The sequence below is a fragment of the Macrobrachium nipponense genome, chromosome 1, assembly GCF_015104395.2.
Source record: "Macrobrachium nipponense isolate FS-2020 chromosome 1, ASM1510439v2, whole genome shotgun sequence".
NCBI classification, from domain to species: Eukaryota; Metazoa; Arthropoda; class Malacostraca; order Decapoda; family Palaemonidae; genus Macrobrachium; species Macrobrachium nipponense.
Window position 1 is genome coordinate 11,590,437 of NC_087200.1, and position 19,335 is coordinate 11,609,771.

The 19,335-nt window shown below is 37.1% G+C and overlaps 1 protein-coding gene across 2 annotated transcripts in view; it reads left to right on the forward strand.

The window, feature by feature from the left end:
- LOC135219128 (SWI/SNF complex subunit SMARCC2-like) overlaps window positions 1-9,093 on the forward strand; it is a 69,387-nt gene extending 60,294 nt beyond the window's left edge. The window contains exons 5-12 of one of the 2 annotated variants that reach the window (XM_064255581.1): window positions 169-371; window positions 533-738; window positions 1,450-1,660; window positions 1,943-2,160; window positions 3,086-3,203; window positions 5,378-5,482; window positions 6,496-6,702; window positions 6,901-9,093. In XM_064255581.1, coding sequence (XP_064111651.1) covers window positions 169-371; window positions 533-738; window positions 1,450-1,660; window positions 1,943-2,160; window positions 3,086-3,203; window positions 5,378-5,482; window positions 6,496-6,702; window positions 6,901-7,959 — 2,327 coding nt within the window. In that variant the 3' untranslated portion in view covers window positions 7,960-9,093. The remainder of the gene's footprint in view (window positions 1-168; window positions 372-532; window positions 739-1,449; window positions 1,661-1,942; window positions 2,161-3,085; window positions 3,204-5,377; window positions 5,483-6,495; window positions 6,703-6,900) is intronic. The other variant, XM_064255583.1, reaches the window with a different exon arrangement.
- Window positions 9,094-19,335: the final 10,242 nt, after the last annotated feature.

Here is a 19,335-nt window from a genome sequence, read left to right on the forward strand (position 1 = left end):
TTGTGTCTATAAAAAATGAGCAAAAATTGTGATAAATATACTATATTTTCATCAGAGATGTTTGTTGCAGTTGTCACAGCAGATTTTGCTGAGTAATAGAGATTTGTCATTTTATAGCAGTAACATTTTGGGAGTAATTTATGTATGTGAATTTTTTCATCATTTCAGAGGAGGAAGAAGAGGCATCGCATGTCGTTTTTGATGAACAAGACCCTCTTGATGATGAATTTGCTAGAGCAGTTATGAGGCGAGATAGACAGATACTCTTTCATTTCTATTACATGCCAGATTCTTATGATTCTTGGGCTTCAGGAGTTGAGTTAGATTATGATCCTCCAGAATCTCCACAGTTCTTTGATGGCCAGTGGAAGGTGTGTACATTTCCATCTGTTATAATAGCCTCTTTTTTGTAATTTAAGCTTAGGAAATCCAAATGCAGATTATGAGTGGAAAATGGTAATGACATCTCACCTGTTTTTCCTTTGTTGTTCAATTGAATACTGAATTTAGAATTTTCCTGTTATGGTCTCAGGTTTGTGCAAACTGGTTACAAGATTTGGAATCTTACAATGAATGGATGAACGAGGAAGACTATGAGGTTGATGATAATGGAACGAAAAAGAAGCACCGTGGGTGTCTGAGTGTGGATGACACAATGGGCTTGAGCGATCCAGATAAAAAGAAAAAGGCAAAGAAGAGACCAAGATCACCGCCATCTCCTCGTACAAAGAGAAAGGGGTAAGCACGTTGGGTGTTTGTCAGGGTTTTAGTGACAGGATTCGCTTTCATTCATGTAATGAATGTCATGTACTTGTGCCTTAAAAAATAAAGAGCAGCAAGTGCCTTGTGCTTTTTAAATTTGTTTATAGTTTTTGGCTTTACATTTATGGGTATATTCAGTATCAGGGCAAATTTGTAGTTGTCATTTGAAGAGTAAAAATTATAAATTCTGATTGACTTTGCCACTTCAGCAAGAAATCCAGTAAACTTTTCCTTTTAGGGGAATAGTGATGTCCATGTATCTCAAGGTTCTTTGCAGCACCCATTTGTCCCGTAGCTGCAACCCCATTCATTCCTTTTACTATACCTCCATTAATATTTTCTCTCTCCTATCTTACTTTCCACCCTTTCCAAACAATTGTTTCAGAGTGTAGCTGTGAAGTTTTCTTCCTGTGACCCCTTTAGAAACCTTTTTACTCTTAATTTACCGTTCAGCATTGAATGATGTCATAGGTCTAAGCATTTGGCCTTTGACCTAAATTTTATATTCCTTTCCAATAATCTCCTTGAAGAATGTAGGGTTAAGTACTTACCTTTTCTTTTTGTCACAAGTTTCCATTTTGAAAGTTTTTATATTGACTTGGTGATATGATGCCTGTCTTGTTTGTCTTGTCCCGTGGGTTTGTTGCTTTATATTTAGTTGAATAAAATGAATTTTGTTTTTTATAGGGCTCGTGGTGCTGCTACCCCTGGTAAACCTGTCAAGAAGATAAAAACCGATGAAGAGGAAGAAGATTTAACGAGGGACATGGAAGACCCAGTTGCAGAACCAACAGTCACTGAGGTGACAACAAGCTCCAAGATTCAGCCCAGCAAAGCTGGCACATACATGGATCTCGACGAAGAAAGTGCCGAGAAGACGGAAAAACCAGAGGGACAGGTAATTTGAGTTACTTGGTGGTGTATCCATTGTTCTTTATAATTCGCATTTATATTTACATGGAAATTGTGGAAATGTCTTATATAATTGATGTTACATAAGTACTACTGTATTTGCAGCATTTTAGTGAAGGTTGCTTTTCCGTTTTATTAAACTTTGCCTAGTATTTTTTTTTTTTAAAGTATAATTGCCTAGTATTTTTTTTTAACGTATAATAACATAATCTGTGCATAATAGTACAAGTAAGGTAATTTTTTCATGGCTTTTGTTACCCAAAAATAGATGCATGTTTTCAACTTGCAGCCAACTCCGGACGGGGAGGACACCGCAACAGATCAGACTCACCATATCATTGTCCCGAGTTACGCTGCCTGGTTTGACTACAATGCTATACATGCCATTGAGAAGAGAGGGTTACCAGAGTTTTTCAATGGAAAGAACAAGTCTAAAACGCCTGAAATTTATCTCGCTTACAGAAATTTCATGATTGACACTTACAGGTTTGTAATGGTCATAATATCTGAAGTGTTATGCAGTTGCACAATTGTTTCAAAGTGTGTTGGGACTGGTAGGAAAGCTATAAATGAATAGCAAAAATGGATGAGAGTAGGAGGAGCGTGTGGAAATTAAGGAAACTAAAAAATTAGGATTTTTTGTATTGACTGCCTTTGAAAAATATACAAGTTGTATGCCATCTTGGGTGCTTCATTTGATACATTAACCTTGTTTTTACCAAGATTTTTTTTTATCTTTTATAACATTTTACATACTGACTACTGAAATAACAACTGCCTGCTTCACTTGCCTTGTTTTGTGTCTTGCTGTTCTCAGCTCGGCAGATTTTCACTGACATTAACTAAGATTTTCTCATAAAGATGTAGGTCACTAATCACGTTTATATATAATTCACTTATTTCATTTACAGGACTTCGCTGATATTTTATACAAGTAATTAGTAACGTTTTTTCTTCTTCTTTAGAGGATTTAACTATTTTTTTCTTTAACTGTTATCAGTTTGTGGTACTTTTGGTGTTTATTAGGTTTCTATTATTCAGGTTCACTTGGTGTTTGGGATCTAATGAACTAAATTATTTATGAAGTTTGTTCCATTTGATTATCAGTTGACCTTTGGCATTGTACATATGGCCTTAAGATTAGTTTGCCAGGTTTTATGGGGAATATACTCTTCCCTTACTCCATTTTGATTTCAGTAAACACCTGTGTTTGCTGCTTTTGGTCATCTGTAATTGCAAAACAAACAGTGAGGGACATGTTTAATATGAGCATAAAAATTCCAGAGTATAAACTGAGCCATTGTGAGGGTAAAATGGGTGCCTTTAAAGTAAGTTTGAATGACTATACTTAAGAGAGAAAGCACTGTCTTTCACAAACTTTAATTCAAATTTTATATTTATTACCTTGCAGATTGAATCCAACAGAGTACCTGACATCCACTGCCTGCAGGCGTAACCTGGCAGGTGATGTGTGTGCTGTCATGCGTGTACATGCATTCCTTGAGCAGTGGGGATTAATAAACTACCAGGTACGATTATAATTTGAGCAATTTTATGCTATAACAATTTCTTTGTTTTAACGTACTCAAACTTTCACATAACTTGACATGTTTCCCTAATACCATCAGTGCACCACTTTCGGTGCGATGTAGGCATTATTTTAGGTTCTTCGCAGCATCCCCTTTCATTCCATTTACTGTACCTCCATTCATGTTCTTTTTCTTGGATCTTGATATCAACCCTCTACGTTTTCCTCCTGTTACACCTTTCAAGACCTTTATACAGTACTCTTAATTTCCCTTTCAGCATTGAATGACCTCATATGTCGTAACGCTTGGCCTTTGGCCTAAATTCTATATTCCATTCCATTCCATTAAGAATTAGGATTGAAGAGCTACTCATTCATACTAGTTTTACAGCAAAAGCTTGGACAATGAAGAAAGAGCATATATTAAAAGTGGCTTTAGAGGAAGACGGGTCAACTAGTATATAGTGAATGAGCTTTCTGGTCAGTGAAAGGATATGTTGATTAGATGGCCAGACTATGATAGCACATTAAGTTAGGCAGGTCCTGTTAATGAATTGAAAGTATATATGCACCAAATAGTTTTGGCAGAGTTCCGTAATTTTTTTTTCACCTTCCTGATCTATTTTTCTTTACAAATATAGAAGAAATCTTATGTAATGACATTAAAAAGTCACTGATATCTTTAGAACTGCATGTTATGTAATTGTGTAAAACTTTTTTCATAATAGAAAAATTGACATGAACGAAATGAAGTGATACAAAATGTTATATCACAACCACTGACATACATAACTAAGTAGTATAGGAGATGCCTATCACTAGTAGTATCGCATAAACATAGTCCTTGTGTTAGGAATGCAACAGAAGTCTGTGTAAATATATGTAGGGACAATTAGATATGAAAATCCACTGGTAGAGTGATGGTAGAATTATGGTAGGGTGATGGTAGAGGAATGGTAGATGAAGGCGAAGAGAAGGTAGAAGTGTGGTAGGAACATATTGCAGTAATTATCATTTCAATATTAAGCTGAAGGTAGTTGAAGGATCCATTTGTTATATTTTACATCCGTTAGAAAGTAATTGACACTTGAGAACAGTCAAGCTTTGATCAGAGGTATTCTTAGGCACATCAGGGCACTTTTTCTTAGACGGAATTTCATGGTTGCCACCTTTAAATCTGGCAACCCAGCATCGAACTGAATGCCTCCTCACAACCAGCTGATCTGATATCAGCTTTGCTCTAATTCCTGATTGCTCCAACGACTTATCTCTGCAATTATCTGTTGACTCAATCACTGTCTTAGCCCAAATTAAGGTCACAGGGGGCAATAAGGTGATATGTAGTAGGCAAAAATTGCTGTGGGAGCGCTGACCTAAAAATATATACAGCTGCTTATTAAACTCAAGCAAGTGACTGAGCGCTTTCTCCTTGTCAGTGTCCAAGCTCCACCCATTTCTCTATGTGGTGTAGGCTGCCTAATGCACTGACGAAATTTCTTCCCAACTTCTCCATTCCTTCAAAATTCAACAAGATATTAGGCTGCTTGACGTTAAGCAACCTAATATCTTGTTGAGTACTGTATGAAACAATTTTATCGTGAAAGTAACATTTTGCTAAGTGTATGATGCTTATTGAAGTTTCTTATTAGTAGTCACTGAAGATATACGAGGGTTGTGTAAAATTATAAAAATATTCAAGAACTTGATCTCCCTGTAAGGAAATAGTGCTGTCAGTGCACCTCATGTGATGTACTGTAGGCACTACTTAAGGTTCTTTGCAGCATCCTTCTGGCCCCCTATCTGCAACCACTTCCATTTCATTTACTGTTCCTCTGTTTGTATTCTGTTTCTTCCTTCTTACTGATACCCTCTCCTAACAATTGTTTCATAGTGCAGCTGCAATGTTTCTCTCTTGTTACACTCTGCAAACCCTGTTATTCCCACTTTCCCTTTCAGTGCTGAATGACTTCCATTCCATTTCATAAGCTTATTTGGTTTAATATAGGAAATACTTTGGAAATAGTAGTTGGAGTTTAAAAAGGTGAAGATTGAGATTTGTGTACTTCAAAATGAAATTCTTTACTTATTGTGTATGGTCAGAATTATAATCTTTTGCTTAATATTGAATACTGAAGTAAGTCTACGGTTCCATATATTTTCTTTTATATTTCCAAGGTTGATGCAGATGCCAGACCAACTCCTATGGGCCCACCACCTACATCCCACTTCCACGTTTTGGCTGATACTCCGGCAGGGCTGCAGTCAATCAATCCTCCTAAGGTAAAAGATGTTACAGAATATAGTCTCAAGTATTTGTGTGTGTGCTTTGCATTCAAAGTCTTGCTGATATTTGATCTTTGGTTAGCTGTCCAACTTCTATATGGGGGTAGTGCCATCAATGCAACTCGCAAGGCACATTGCAGCATCCCTTCGGCCCCTAGGTACAACCCCTTTCCTTCTTTTACTGTATATCCGTTCATATTGTCTTTCTTTTTAGTGTACTTTCCCCCCTCTCCTAACAATTGTTTCAATGTTAGTTTCAGCACTGAATGACCTCATAGGTCCTAGTGCTTTGCTTTTGTCTTCAATTTTATATTCCAATTCCAACTTTGTGAACAATGCCTTGTTCCATATTTTATCTCATTTAACAATGAATTGTACCGGCAGGATCTATGCTAGTCTAAAAATGTACCTCAGTAGTCTTGTTCAAATAATAATTCTCCCATAAGATTGTTTTCCACACCACCCATCATTCATTATCCATTTTTTAATTTTTCGGTGTGGAGGTAAATGTCCCTCTACTGCCAAACTTTGAGTATTATCCTGCTTCTGTTTTTCTAAATACAATATTTTCTTCATGTAAAAGATGCCTATTACTTCCTTTGTTAAGTCCTGCTTTCTTTTTTTCATGCCTAATTCTTTTGCTTGTTTTACCTGTGATTAAGCTAAGAAAGTGTGTTCAGTGGTACATAGCATGTCCCATTTGTCTTTGTACCCTAAAAAATTCAGAGACTAGACATCAGAATAATATGTGTAACTGATTATATTTTGTGCTTGTATCATTACAATGGTTCTAATTTATATATAGGAATGGTATAATGTTTAGTTTTCTGGAAAGTTAAAGTAGTAGTTGGAGTTTCATGTAGAGCGCTGAATCCAAGATGAATAAACAAAATAAAAAAATTATGCAGCACTTTGTATTCAGTATTTTCTCTGAATGGTTAACTGATCAATTTACCTTTGGTAGTGACCTAGTCTTTATACATTATTCATTAATTACCATCTGTCTTCAGGTAAACCAGCCTTCTGCAGCTAAACAGCTTATGGACTTTGATAAGAAACCAGTAGATAAGAAACCAGAAATTAACATAGGAACTGAATTTGGTCTCAAGTTAGATCAGTATTCAAAGAAGACCGGGGCACTGAAAAATAAGTCAGCAGCAAGTCAGGCACGAGAATGGACTGAACAAGAAATTCTGCTTTTGCTAGAAGCTCTTGAGGTAAATTATATTTGATTGCATCACAGATATATTACAAAGATTGCAAACTTATTTATGAATTGAAAAAGTGTATGAAAGAGTGGTACAGTATATCTTTGTCCATTAATTCTTCATGTTGTTTATAACAAATTTTATATAGTGCTTAAGATGATAGATTTTTAATTTAGGATTTCGTTTTAACTCCTCATTGCCTTACAGATGTACAAAGATGACTGGAATAAGGTTTGCGAACATGTGGGCACAAGGACACAAGATGAATGCATTCTGCAGTTCCTGAGACTGCCCATAGAGGATCCTTACTTAGAAGATCCAGAGGTTGGTAATGGTCCAACTGCATCTGCACTAGGTCCTCTTGCTTATCAACCTATTCCATTTAGTAAATCCGGTAATCCTATAATGTCTACAGTTGCCTTCCTAGCCTCAGTGGTAGATCCTCGCATTGCTGCATCTGCCGCCAAAGCTGCTATGGATGAATTCTGTCGCATTAAGGATGAAGTTCCGGCGGCATTGCTCGATTCCCACATCAAAAATGTTGCTGACCACGCTGCATCCAATGAAGGAAAGGTTGATCCGACTGCTGGGTTGGCAAAATCGGGAATTGCTGGAACTGAGCCTGAAGGAGAGGAAAAGAAAGAAAGTGAGGGAGAAGCCGAAAAGAAAGAAACAGAGCCCAAGAAGGATGCAGAAAAGAAAGAAGAAGAAAAGAAGGAAGAAAAGGAACCAGAAAAGAAAGAAGAGCCCATGGAGGTGGACAAATCATCTGAGGAAAAGACGGAAGAGAAGAAAGAGGGAACAGAGGATGAGGAAAAGAAAGAAGAGAAAGAAACAAAGGAGGATAAGAAGGAAGAGAATACAGAGGAAAAGAAATTGGATGCAGAAAGGGAAAGGCTTCGCAAGGATGCGTCAGTGCAGCAAGCAGCTAGTGCTGCCCTTGGCTCAGCGGCTGTCAAAGCCAAGCATTTGGCTGCCGTAGAGGAACGTAAGATCAAGTCGCTGGTTGCTCTCCTGGTCGAAACACAGATGAAGAAATTAGAAATCAAGCTACGTCACTTTGAGGAACTTGAAACTATCATGGACAGAGAGCGAGAGAGTTTGGAGCTTCAGCGACAGCAGTTATTGCAAGAACGTCAACAGTTCCATCTCGAGCAACTGAAAGCAGCCGAAATGAGAGCTCGTCAACATGCATTACATCAGCTAACTCAGGGTGCGAGTCCAGCACATTCTCCAGCGCCGTCTTTGACACAAGTTCACAATTAGGATTAAGGGTAGTTTTTAAGATGCTTCTTATTCTAGTAAATTTGTATATTCACCTTGATTTCCTCTGTGGCCTAGATTTGTTTACAGTGCATTTTGTCAAAGTAAACCAAAGCTAGAGGAATTATCTCGAGAAATGAAGCTTAAGCCTTTAAGCATTTTATTTCACTATAAATTGTAGGTGTAGATATTTTTTTATGTTAATAGTACAGTACAGATTGCCATTTACTTGGCCAAAGTAATTACCTTTACAGATTATAAGCATATCAGATGCATTTCATTTAGATCTGGAACCATCATTGCAATATTAGTTTTTGGTATCGAGAGTGACAGGTACACCAGAATACAAGAGTATGGAAAGTTCTCATCTCATTCTTTGCGAGTTATTTTTTTTTTATATTTATAACAGAGTACTGAGAGGTTGAATGTAAAGCTTGTGGTTGTTGCCATATCTCTTTATTGTAAGAAAGTAATTATATTCCCTCACCCTGTTGAAAATTTGGGGATGGCTGGAGTGGTTGGAAGAAAATATTAATTAGGAATGGTAGGTTTTACAGTTGGGTAATCGTACTATTTAAAATCTTTTATGCTTTTGTTTCTTGGTTTGGAAATAAATGTATTTGCATATTTCTTCTGATGAGAGCTCTTCATGTTATTCGTTATTCCAAGAAAGGGAGGTTTTATTAATGATACGAGCCATCAATGTAAAGTTATCATTCATGAAAAATATTTCCAGGGTTTGTATATAGCTGATTGTACAACTATGATCTCGTAACAAGATTAATACAGCATGAGTATTCACGCACACATTCTAGTAGTATAGGGCCAGAACTCCTAAAAAAGAAGTTTTTTCAGTATTGGTTGGGAGTTTTATGTAAGGGGGGGTAAATTTTATAATGCTGAAGTGGTTTATGTGTTGTCATGTAATATTGATGTACTGATATGTACCTGCCAGTTCTTGCTAGAACAAACTATTGGATGTTACTGCCAATAATAATTTTATTTTCATTGTGAAGTTCATCTGTTGTTTATTTAACTCACTGTTCATTACTGTTGTAGCATCCAGTGGCAACTGCCATTTTTCATACTTCATATGTTCTGAGTCATACTTTTTAGTATTAAATGATAAGTTTCCCATTGCGTTTTTAATTGTCCATTTCTTTGTATTCTAATCTGCAATAATGATTTTGATACCCAAACCAGGAAAAGATACGTGCCAGGTAGAGAATTTAGACCAATATCATTACTAGAAATACCTGGCATAATATTTGAGAAAATTAATAAACAACAGACTAGTGTTGTTCCTAGAAGGTAATCAGCTACACAATAAAAGTCAATATGGATTTAGAAAAGGAAGAGGAACCCAGATTGCAATAGCAACAATATATGAGAGCATTGCACTGTCACAAAGAAGATACCTATGCAACCTAGTATGTAGAGATATAACCAAGGCATTTGACAAAGTATGGATACAAGGACTTCAATACAAAATATTACATCTCAACCTTCCAGGCATTTTTGAGAAAATACTATGCAACTTCATCAAAGATCGAACAGCAGCAATCAAGTCACACAACTACATAGGGAATCCATTCCCGTTACTAAGTGGAGTCCCACAAGGATCTGTACTCAGTCCAACATTAATCATATACATCAGATGTGACTCCACCACCAGAGTACTGTACCGATGTCTGCTTTGCAGATGATATAACTCAAATAGTCATACACCCAGAAAAACGTACAAGGAGAAGGGACCCAAATTTGAAAAGACAAGTAGCACAAAAAACAATGAACCAAATTGAAAGAATAAATCAATTTGAAAAGAAGTGGAAGGTAAAGACAAATAAATCTAAATTCCAACTAGTATCGGTATGTGCATACAAACCTGCACAAATATTGTTAGACCAACAACCAATGAATTTTACTAAAAGTACAAGAACACTAGGAATGCAATTCGGACAAAGAGGAATGTCAAGACATGTGAGAGAAAGGCTAAGGATAGCAAGAACACAAAATACAAAGCTGAAAAGGTTTAGGAATATGAACACATCTATCAAAATCCATTTCTACAAAAGCCTAATCAGACCAATAATGGAATATCCACCAATACCCACGTGCTTAGCATCGACTTCCAATATAAGTGCATTAAAAAACTCCAAAATAAGATTCTAAGGTCTGCAGTGAGAAACAATCAAGATGATGATCTGAATATAGAACAAATACATAAAAAATACAAAGTAGAACCAATTAATCAGAGATTATACAGACTGGCAACCAATATATGGAGTAAACTAGTTCAATACAATAGTGAATTAGTAGAAGAATCAGAAGCAGAAGAGAGAAACCTTGACCCAAACAACTCAGACCGCAGATGGTGGAGAAGAGTATCTTCATATATTCATCGCGATGAACCTCGACCATTATACTATTAAGAAATGTCTTGTGAAAAAGTAATTTGTAGAATTTAATATGTAGATATAATGCAAAATCATTATGATAAATAAAATTAAGTTTAGTTAGAAAATTGGAACTTTATTAAATATGATTATATTATGTAATAAAATTCAAAATATGTAATCTGTACAATTCACCATGTCAATATAATATTTAGTCATTATTGTATTATGTTAATATTAGCTAGAAAATTGTACCCTTACCCAAATATAATTGTGGATAAACCACACTTCACCTTACTCTTACTAATACTTAACTCTCCAAACTATTCCCTACCAAGGTTAGCTAGCTAAGTACCCTCACTCTTCTTTCACTCATCTTACCTATCAGCCAAAAAAAAAAAAAAAAAAAAAAATAACTGCTCTTGCTGCATCCATTTCAATCCTTTTACTGTACCTTTGTTCATATTGTCTTATTTCCATTGTACTTTCCATCCTCTCCTAACCGTTGTTTCTTCCTGTTAACTGCAAGGTTTTCCTTGTTACACCTTTCAAACATTTTTTCTTCAATTTCCCTCCAAGCGCAGAATGACCTCTTATGTCCCCGTGCTTGGCCCTTGGCCTAAATTATATATACCATTCCATTCCAAAGGGATGACCTATTTTGCATTTGTTTCTACTTTTAACAGGAGTGTGATGTTCTTCAAGCTTCCTATTTCATCAGCTGTTTATCTTATAATTTGCAGTGGAAATAATTGGGTTTTATTTTCAATGATAAAGGGGAAGAACCATTTTTTATTCAGCATTTTCAGTTGTGCATTATTCACTGGTAAGCCAAACTTATATGATATATAAGTTAAACTAGAGATTTGCTTATAGAATATGAGTGCAGACAAGAAAAGTTGCGAGGGTAAGCTAGTCCTACAGGTAAGTTTAATTTAATTCACAGGATTGCTTTAGGTTTTGCTCATTTATAAGTACAGAACCCCAAATCAGGTTTTCTAAAACATTTAATTTCTGTTGTACAATCACAAACTCATTTGTTCCTACACGATATACAAACCCTCAGCATTTTACGTTAGGAATTACACGACTTTCAGACGAAGGAGGTACGTAGTTTAACCACCATTCGGTTGGCGGAAGTCCTGCTCTGCTCACCCGAACGTAAGCATTCCAATTTGCCTTTGGCCGTTGTCTGATGTGGACATGTTAACTCTTCGCTCTCTTCACGACTGTCTCAAGCCGTTTTTTCCTGGTGGGATCTTTCTTGTTTTTTATGGTATATTTGTGTTTTTGCAGTGCAAGCCCATGAGTCTTCTAAGCCTACCCGTAAGACTGCTACCCCTCAGAGTGTATGTCCTGGGGTTGGCGGTAAGGGTTGCAATAGCTTCAGGTAATTTATCGATGTTGACCCTCATGCCTTCTGCACATCCTGCAGGGGTCATGATTGTAATCCTGAACTTCCTTCGGACGAGTGTCATTTCTAGTCGCCTGTGCAGTGGGTGAAGTTTGCAGGGAGGAAACGATGTCTGAGGAAGGGTGCTAAGGCATCGTTTGAGGGTTGTATGCCCCCGACGACTCTCTTGGTAGCCATCCCTTCATCTTCGTTTCCCTCTCCCAGCAAGCTTTCCCTTATTGCTCCCTTTCCTTTGGGAGAGGCTTCTTCTTTATCCTCTCCATTCAACGAAGAGGATGGGATGGAGAGTAGATGGGTGATTAGTGTCCTTTGCTTGGGGGGCAATGGCTGTGCTGAGTGGGAGGATCCTTAACGCTACTCACTTCTTCAAGTGTGGTGGAGGAGCAACTGTCTGACTTGTCGTCGGCAGCTTGGCACATGCTTAGACTTGTGGAAACTTCTTTTTTGTAAGTCCTGCTGGCTCACCTCAGCAAGCCATTGTGACTCGCGTAGTGGAGACACCAACTACCAATACCATGAATACCTTGGCCTTTGCCAAGGTCCTGACTATGGTTTTCTGTCACCACCCAATGGCTACCACTCCCTCGGTGGTGATGGGTACAGCTGTACATCTGTCAGCCCCTCGGGTCGCGGTACCTCTACCCTCTGGCTTTGTTGTGTCTCCACTTACGGTTGCTGTGCCCGTTGCTGCTACAAGTGTTGTTGTCTCCACTGCTTGGGGTTGCTTATGCTTCTGCTACCCTTGTAGTTCATGCTGCTCCTGTTACTAGGGTAGTTCCTGCTGCTCCTTTTACTGGGGCAGCTCCTTCTGCCCAGGCTGTTCCTGTAATGTCTGCTGCTCCTGCCTGGCTAGAGGACCTGACCACCATCATGACGAAGAAGAAGTCCCGTAAGGTGTTGTCATTGTCGTCTTCATCTTCGTTGTCGTCAGCTGTCTCCTCCCCTCCTTCCAAGGCTTCTGTCGAAGAAAGCGGTTGCTCCCCCCACCTAAGAAGTTTCACCTCGAGAATCTAAAGGGCTGCCTAGAGCACCTCAGTAGCGTGATCGGTATGGTCTTGGCCTACTACCTCGGTGGCCACGAGTTCAATTCTGGGGCATTTCATTGAAGTGGGAGAGATGTGTATTTCTGGTGTTAAAGTTTACTCTGGATGAGGTCCGGAAGTCACATATAAAGCCGTTGGTCCCGTTGCTGAATAACCGCTGGTTCCATGCTACTTAAAAACTCCATACAAACAAACTTCCCTTCCAGACCATACTAGAGGTAAGATGCCCTTTTTTTTTTATTATTATAGCTCCCGAGCTAAATCATTGCTACCATGTGTTGTAACTAGTTGTTAAAGTTCAGTATATTAAGTTTACCTAAAGTGACGTTGTGATCAAAGTCATAGGAGTAGCTATAGTTCCCCGACTCATGTTGCAATTTTTTTTTTTTTTTTTTTTGAGTTCATTAAGATTAAACCGACCGCGGATTCCTTAAGGACCACGTGGCCATTGTTTTAAGTAGCGAGTTTCTTATTAAGCTCTAATGTGTACCTATTATTTTCATTTAATTATCGGATGAAATCTTGTTAAAATTTTGCTTATCTTGTTTGCTTCTCCGGCACACTGGCACTAAATGTTGCGACATATATTTCGCAACAGAACCCTCAGCAACTTTCTTATTTGTAAATATGTTATTTATATTAAGGCATTGTTGTAATGGTAAAGTTCTCAGCTTTAATTTGATATGTATATATTTATAATGTAAGGTAAATGGCGTTTAATTAGTGCATGTCTAAAACTGCGTAAACTGCCATTTGTAAAAAAAAACCAAAAATCACGGAACCCTCAATAACTATCTTATTTGTAAAGATATCTTTAATATTAGGGTATCGTTGTAAAGGCGAAGTAATCAGCTCTAATTTGATGTTTCATTTTTTCGTTTGTATATGTAAATGGCATTAGGGGAGTATTAAATGCCTGGGGGTGGTACTGATTGTAGCTAGATTATTATTAGGGGTTTTAAACGACATTTACACACAAAAACGAACAAATGATATATATCAAATCGAGGTTGAGAACTTTACCATGGTATCCTCAGGGTGGATAGTAGTATTATGCAATTTGCCAAAAGACTTGAAAAGACACTTTAAGTTCAATGCAGGATTGCCAACGCTGACAAATTTCAATAAAGGACAATAATTAGAAATGTAGCCATATTTTTAGAAATCAAGGTTTAAATGTATCCATAAGTTTGAATATACTTTGACCATACCTGTATACAAGCTTCTAGTTTTTAAGTTATATTTTTGTCTTGACTTTTGGCGGACTTCAGCAATTTAAATAAAGGACAGTCGGCAACCCTAGTTCAGTGCCGCCACCTAATTTAGTGGGGACGTAAATCTTGATGATTTTTGGTGGTTGCTTATGTGTTATGTAAGTAAAAATCACGTAATTTTCCCGTTCGGTCTACCGTTCAGCAAACCCAGGCGCTACCTACAGCATATCTGCTCCTAAAGACGAGATCTGCTAGATGCAGAACGGGTATCGCTGCAATATGCTAAACATTTATTTCCGTAGCAAGTAATAAATATAAAATATGGGAGCAAATGAACGGGAAAAAGTCGTCAGATTATTTTTCATTACAGAGAAGGGGATAAATCACGTCATGGAAGAAAACTTAGAATAGAATAGTCCCTCATTCAAGGAATACTCGTTTTCTGTGATGCGTCAATTTTCTTTCTTTGTAGAAATAAAGCAGTTTAAATACCACATGATTTGAGTAAGCATAACACTTTGCAAGCCTCGTTGTCACTTTGCATTTCACTCAAAATCTCTAGATTGGTTAATTTATCATAGTTTTAACCTTATTATTATTTTTTTTATAAGACTGACTGTTCCATTAACTTTACCTAAGACTGTTTATACTATCTCAGTTTATCATTAAAGTATTCTGTTTAATTAGCCGTTGTCATGGCACACACACAGATTATATAGCGATGATTGAGAATTAAGCTATAATGGTGTCATTTCATAGGGTTATAGCAAAATTATAATGAAATGAGCTCTACTCTGATGTGTTACGAAGCAACAATCAATTATTGGTGTTATGGGGGTGATATATTACAGACTTACAGTAACCAATACCTTATATCAGAGCACTGCTCCATGATTTTATCACGTACTCTACAGTTCTTTTATGTGATCAATCATTTTATCAGTCAGATTCGATCCAATTAAGTAAAATACGTCATGTATATAAGATGCTATGTGAACGAATTGTTGTAAAGGTAAAGTTCTCAGCTTTAATTTGAATAATAATCTCGCCGCAATGGAAAGATTAAATAACAAAACTCCTATGTCGACATCTGAATTAAAATCGGTGGTAACAAAAACTGCATATATACACCGCCTCTAATGCCACTTACACACGAAAACCAATAAATGATGCATCAAATGAAAGTAAAGAAATTAGCCTGTTCAGCGATGCCCTAATATTAAAAATATCTTTACAAATAGTTATTGAATGTTCCGTGTGTTCCTGGTTTTCCACGATAGGGTTCCGGGAATAAGCCTAGTCCTTTTAGTCTAATGATTTACCCACAGTTTATATTTCAAATAACACACACACACACACACAAACAAGAGCAGATTGCAGAGCCCTTCCTCCCATTTTCTCTAGATAGAATCTCAGAATCCATTTAATTCTAAAGATAAAACTTTGAAAATCTTTGCTGCATGGTACTAGCTAACAACCCTTGGGAAAGCCATGAAGGTTAAGCGTGCACTAATAGGAAAACGCATTTACGTTATTGTATTCTATAGATTTGATAGTATTTTGTAAAAGCATAGACCATTTACATGGTAAGGTATGTTAGGTCATGCTATTAATCCTAATTCCATGACTTACGATATATTCCCCGTAAGGGGGTAGTGCCGTCAGTGTACCTCACTTGATGCACTGTAGGCATTACTTAAGGTTCTTTGCAGCGACGTCCCTTTCTTTTCCTGTACATCCGTTCATATTCCCCTGCTTCCATTTTATTCCAACTTCTCATTATCATAGCGCAACTGCTTTGAGGTTTTCCTCCTGTAACACCTTTCAAACTTATTTACTGTCAATTTCCGTTTCGGCGCTGAATAGCCTCATAGATCCTAGCGCTTGGCCTGTTCTGTTATGATATAATTCGGTTTTAAGTCACGACTGATTACATTCCTTCGGATGCTAACCGTTCCGAATATGTAGCTGCAAAGTAAGCCATAAAAAATGAATCGTGCAATGGCAAGGAAAATATTAATACCGTAAATAATAATTATTCATAATAAGTAATTATTTTTAACGACGCATCATTTTTGAAACGCTGCATGGTTTTTTTTTTCTTGTTTTTCATTCGTTCATTTACTACCTCCCTTTACAGCAAGCAATACTACTTTTTTTTTCATGGCTTTGCCTTTGTCAACAGATGTCGCTCTTTCTCCTTGTGTATTCCAAGATTCTTGCTTGTGTCTCGACTCTCGACCAATCAGGGAGGGATCTCTGTCTCTTACATCTTTTTGTTTCGGTCGAAATTGGTCATCTGAGATTGGCTGTTGCAGACTGAAACGAGTTATCTGCTTTGGTGAGACTAGCTGATTCGGCGGGGTTGATGGTGCTATATGTATTTTAACGTTTAAGGCCCGTTTACACGGGGATAGTTTATTGGCGTCAGCAAACTATCCCCGTGCAAAGGCAAAGTTAGTAAACTGTCCTGGAGAGTTTACTGTCCAGGATAGTGGCAAGTAGAGTAGAAATCCCGGCTACTTTGCTGGCCACTATCCGGACACTTGAGCTACTGGCGCCAGTAACTATCCCCGTGCAAAGGCAAACTTTCCCAGTTGTCACTCTCCTTCAGAAGTGGAACACCGAGGATATAATGAAGTTTTTGGATAAATACGAGGAATTTGAATGTTTGTGGAACATTAGACATAACAATTACATGAATCGTAATAAGCAGGATGTAGCTCTTCAAGAAATAAGAGATGTTCGGAATGAATTGGAAGTAAACATTCCCAACCTTGATTTTTTAAGGAAGAAAATAAAAACTGAAGTGTGTTTATAGGCAAGAGTTAATAAAAGTGGAAAAATCTAAGAAAAGTGGAGCAGGAGTAGCGGATATTTATAATCCTCGACTATCTTGGTTTAAGAGAGCCGATTCATTCTTATGGGATGTAACAATAAGCCGAGCCTCATCAACAAATTTGGTAAGTTTCGTTTTTTTTTTTGTAATTTTTTTTTTTTTTTGTGCGAGTTTGAAAATCATACTCTATAAAATACACATATTAAGCAACAAATAGCTTGGAGTGAAATGAAATATCAGTGTTTTGATCAGTCATTTAATAAGCCTTCATCACTAAATATACGTTACTTGACAATGGCTCTGGCTCGCTACTGGCGGCAACTTCTACCCAAAACACTGTCCACGTGCAAACGCTTACTATCCTGCAAAGTTTACTTGCCAGTTGCCACTAGTTACTGGCGCCAGTGAACTATGCCCGTGTAAACGGGCCTTTACGTTCTGCCTTGTATTTCACTGTTACCTAACACTGCGTATGTGTGTTGGTCTATTAACAGTTTTAGTTTAAAATCCGTCTCGTACTACAGTATTGTTAACTGCTTTTGGCGGTTAACAGCGAGCTTATGCCTTTGTGCTGGTTGGCCGTAATAACCTGTGTGTGTGTTAAAAAGTTTTAAGGCAAGATATAAAAGACACTAGTGCATGTTAAATTCAAATAGAATAATCTGCAAGGATATGTATTACGTCTTCAGTGAATGGGCAATGCAGCAAGTCATTTAAGGACTTGCTCGTTCGTAAATGGGTTGCTTAATGATGTCCTCTTAAATCTTACGAATGCTTCAGTTACTTACCGTAAATGAAAGAAAACAAAAGAGTATTTACCAAGATTTCTGTTATGATCATAGCGGACTTAATGGGAATATCCACTTGCCTTGGAAATGGGTCCAAGTACTGCTAATGGTTGCATACCTTCACGAGTCTACGTAAAAAGTGTACTTTTACATTAAGTAGTAGACTGTAGCTTAGCAGTCCAAAATTTGCTTTAGACTGAATGGAAATTCTGCTTCATACTCCGCAAACTTAGTGATATAATATCTAGTTAGGACAGTTTAATCTAATTTCCCTACGCTTAAATATCGTATTTGATCCGGTAAATAAGTTTAGTAGTAATTTATAGTTAACACATAAGGTTAGCTAACGCTATAGCATTAAAATACTGATGAGTTTTGTGAAGGTAATTTTTTGCAGGGTTTCGAGACTTTGAAAACGCTTCCGCACCTACGTTGCTGGAGGCTATTTTCCTTCCAAAGTCCCGTTATAAGCAGTTGTCACTAGTAGTCTAGAGTTTAGCATTAGAAGTTAACACAGAACATAATTTGCTGTTTTTTACTGCATTCCCCATTGTGACTTTGGTAATTCTAAGGATTGGGGCGTCCAATGTATTTCGCTGTGTTTAGTACTAGCCCCTAGGGGTTAATTAGTCGACCCCCAAAAAATAGCGGTAAATTTAATGAACGAGCCAAATACAAAACGGTAATTTCCAAAGAAAGCCGTGTAACTTGTTAAAGTTCAGCCTCCTCACCTTAACTTCAGTATGATAACGTACTACACTTCAGAGAAGAAACGTGAAGCTTTTGAGATACCCAGTTTAAAGTTTATTTACCGTTGTAAGATAGACATCAAATTATAAACGTTTACGGATTAATTTTTATGATAAGACTTAGTGTGCAATACTAAAGGAATGTTGCTCGATGTGTCCCAGTGAATGAGGTATTTTGAAAAACATTTTTTGGACTGTGCGACACAAGTTTTGGTTTATGTTCTTAGGCTGCTTTAAGATTAATGTAGTATATATGGATTGTTACCTCGAAGAGCTCCCTTAAAAGCACACAGACCTTCCAAAAATCTATTTTTCAGAGTATAGAATGCCCTAATCTTGAGTGTCAAACATCCAAGCAAAGGTTACTTAACTTCTAATTACTTGGAATCTTCCCTTTTGACGACTATGCAAGATTTTAAATCTAAGTGTACTACAGCTGCTGTTGAATTCTACGCATTTTGAAGGTAGGAATTCTTAATTACTGGGGTTATTTGAATTCTAGGATTACTCTACTAATGCAATATTCCAAGGATTTTACTATTTTCGTTCGTAACTACTATAAATTTGAGTTTTCCCTGTGGTCAGGAGCAATATTAGGTGTGGAATTAAACTGCATTGGATGTGTAAACTTGTGACTTAATCTATTAAGGTTTAATGACATCTGTTTTGCTTAATAGTTAAAAATCAGCCAGTTCTTTGTTAAAATCTTTGGAATATCTCTGGATGGGCATAAATGGTAACAGGGTAAACTGTTCTGTGTAATTGGAAATTTAGTTTGTAAATCACACTAGTGGATAGTACGAACTTTTAAGTGTTCAGTTCCAGGTCGTAGGCATTAATTTGATTAAATTGTTTTTAAGTTAATTAATTACCTTTTTAGTTTTTATATAGTGTATCTAGTCATAGGGTTAGGATTATGTAAGTTAAAATGGTATT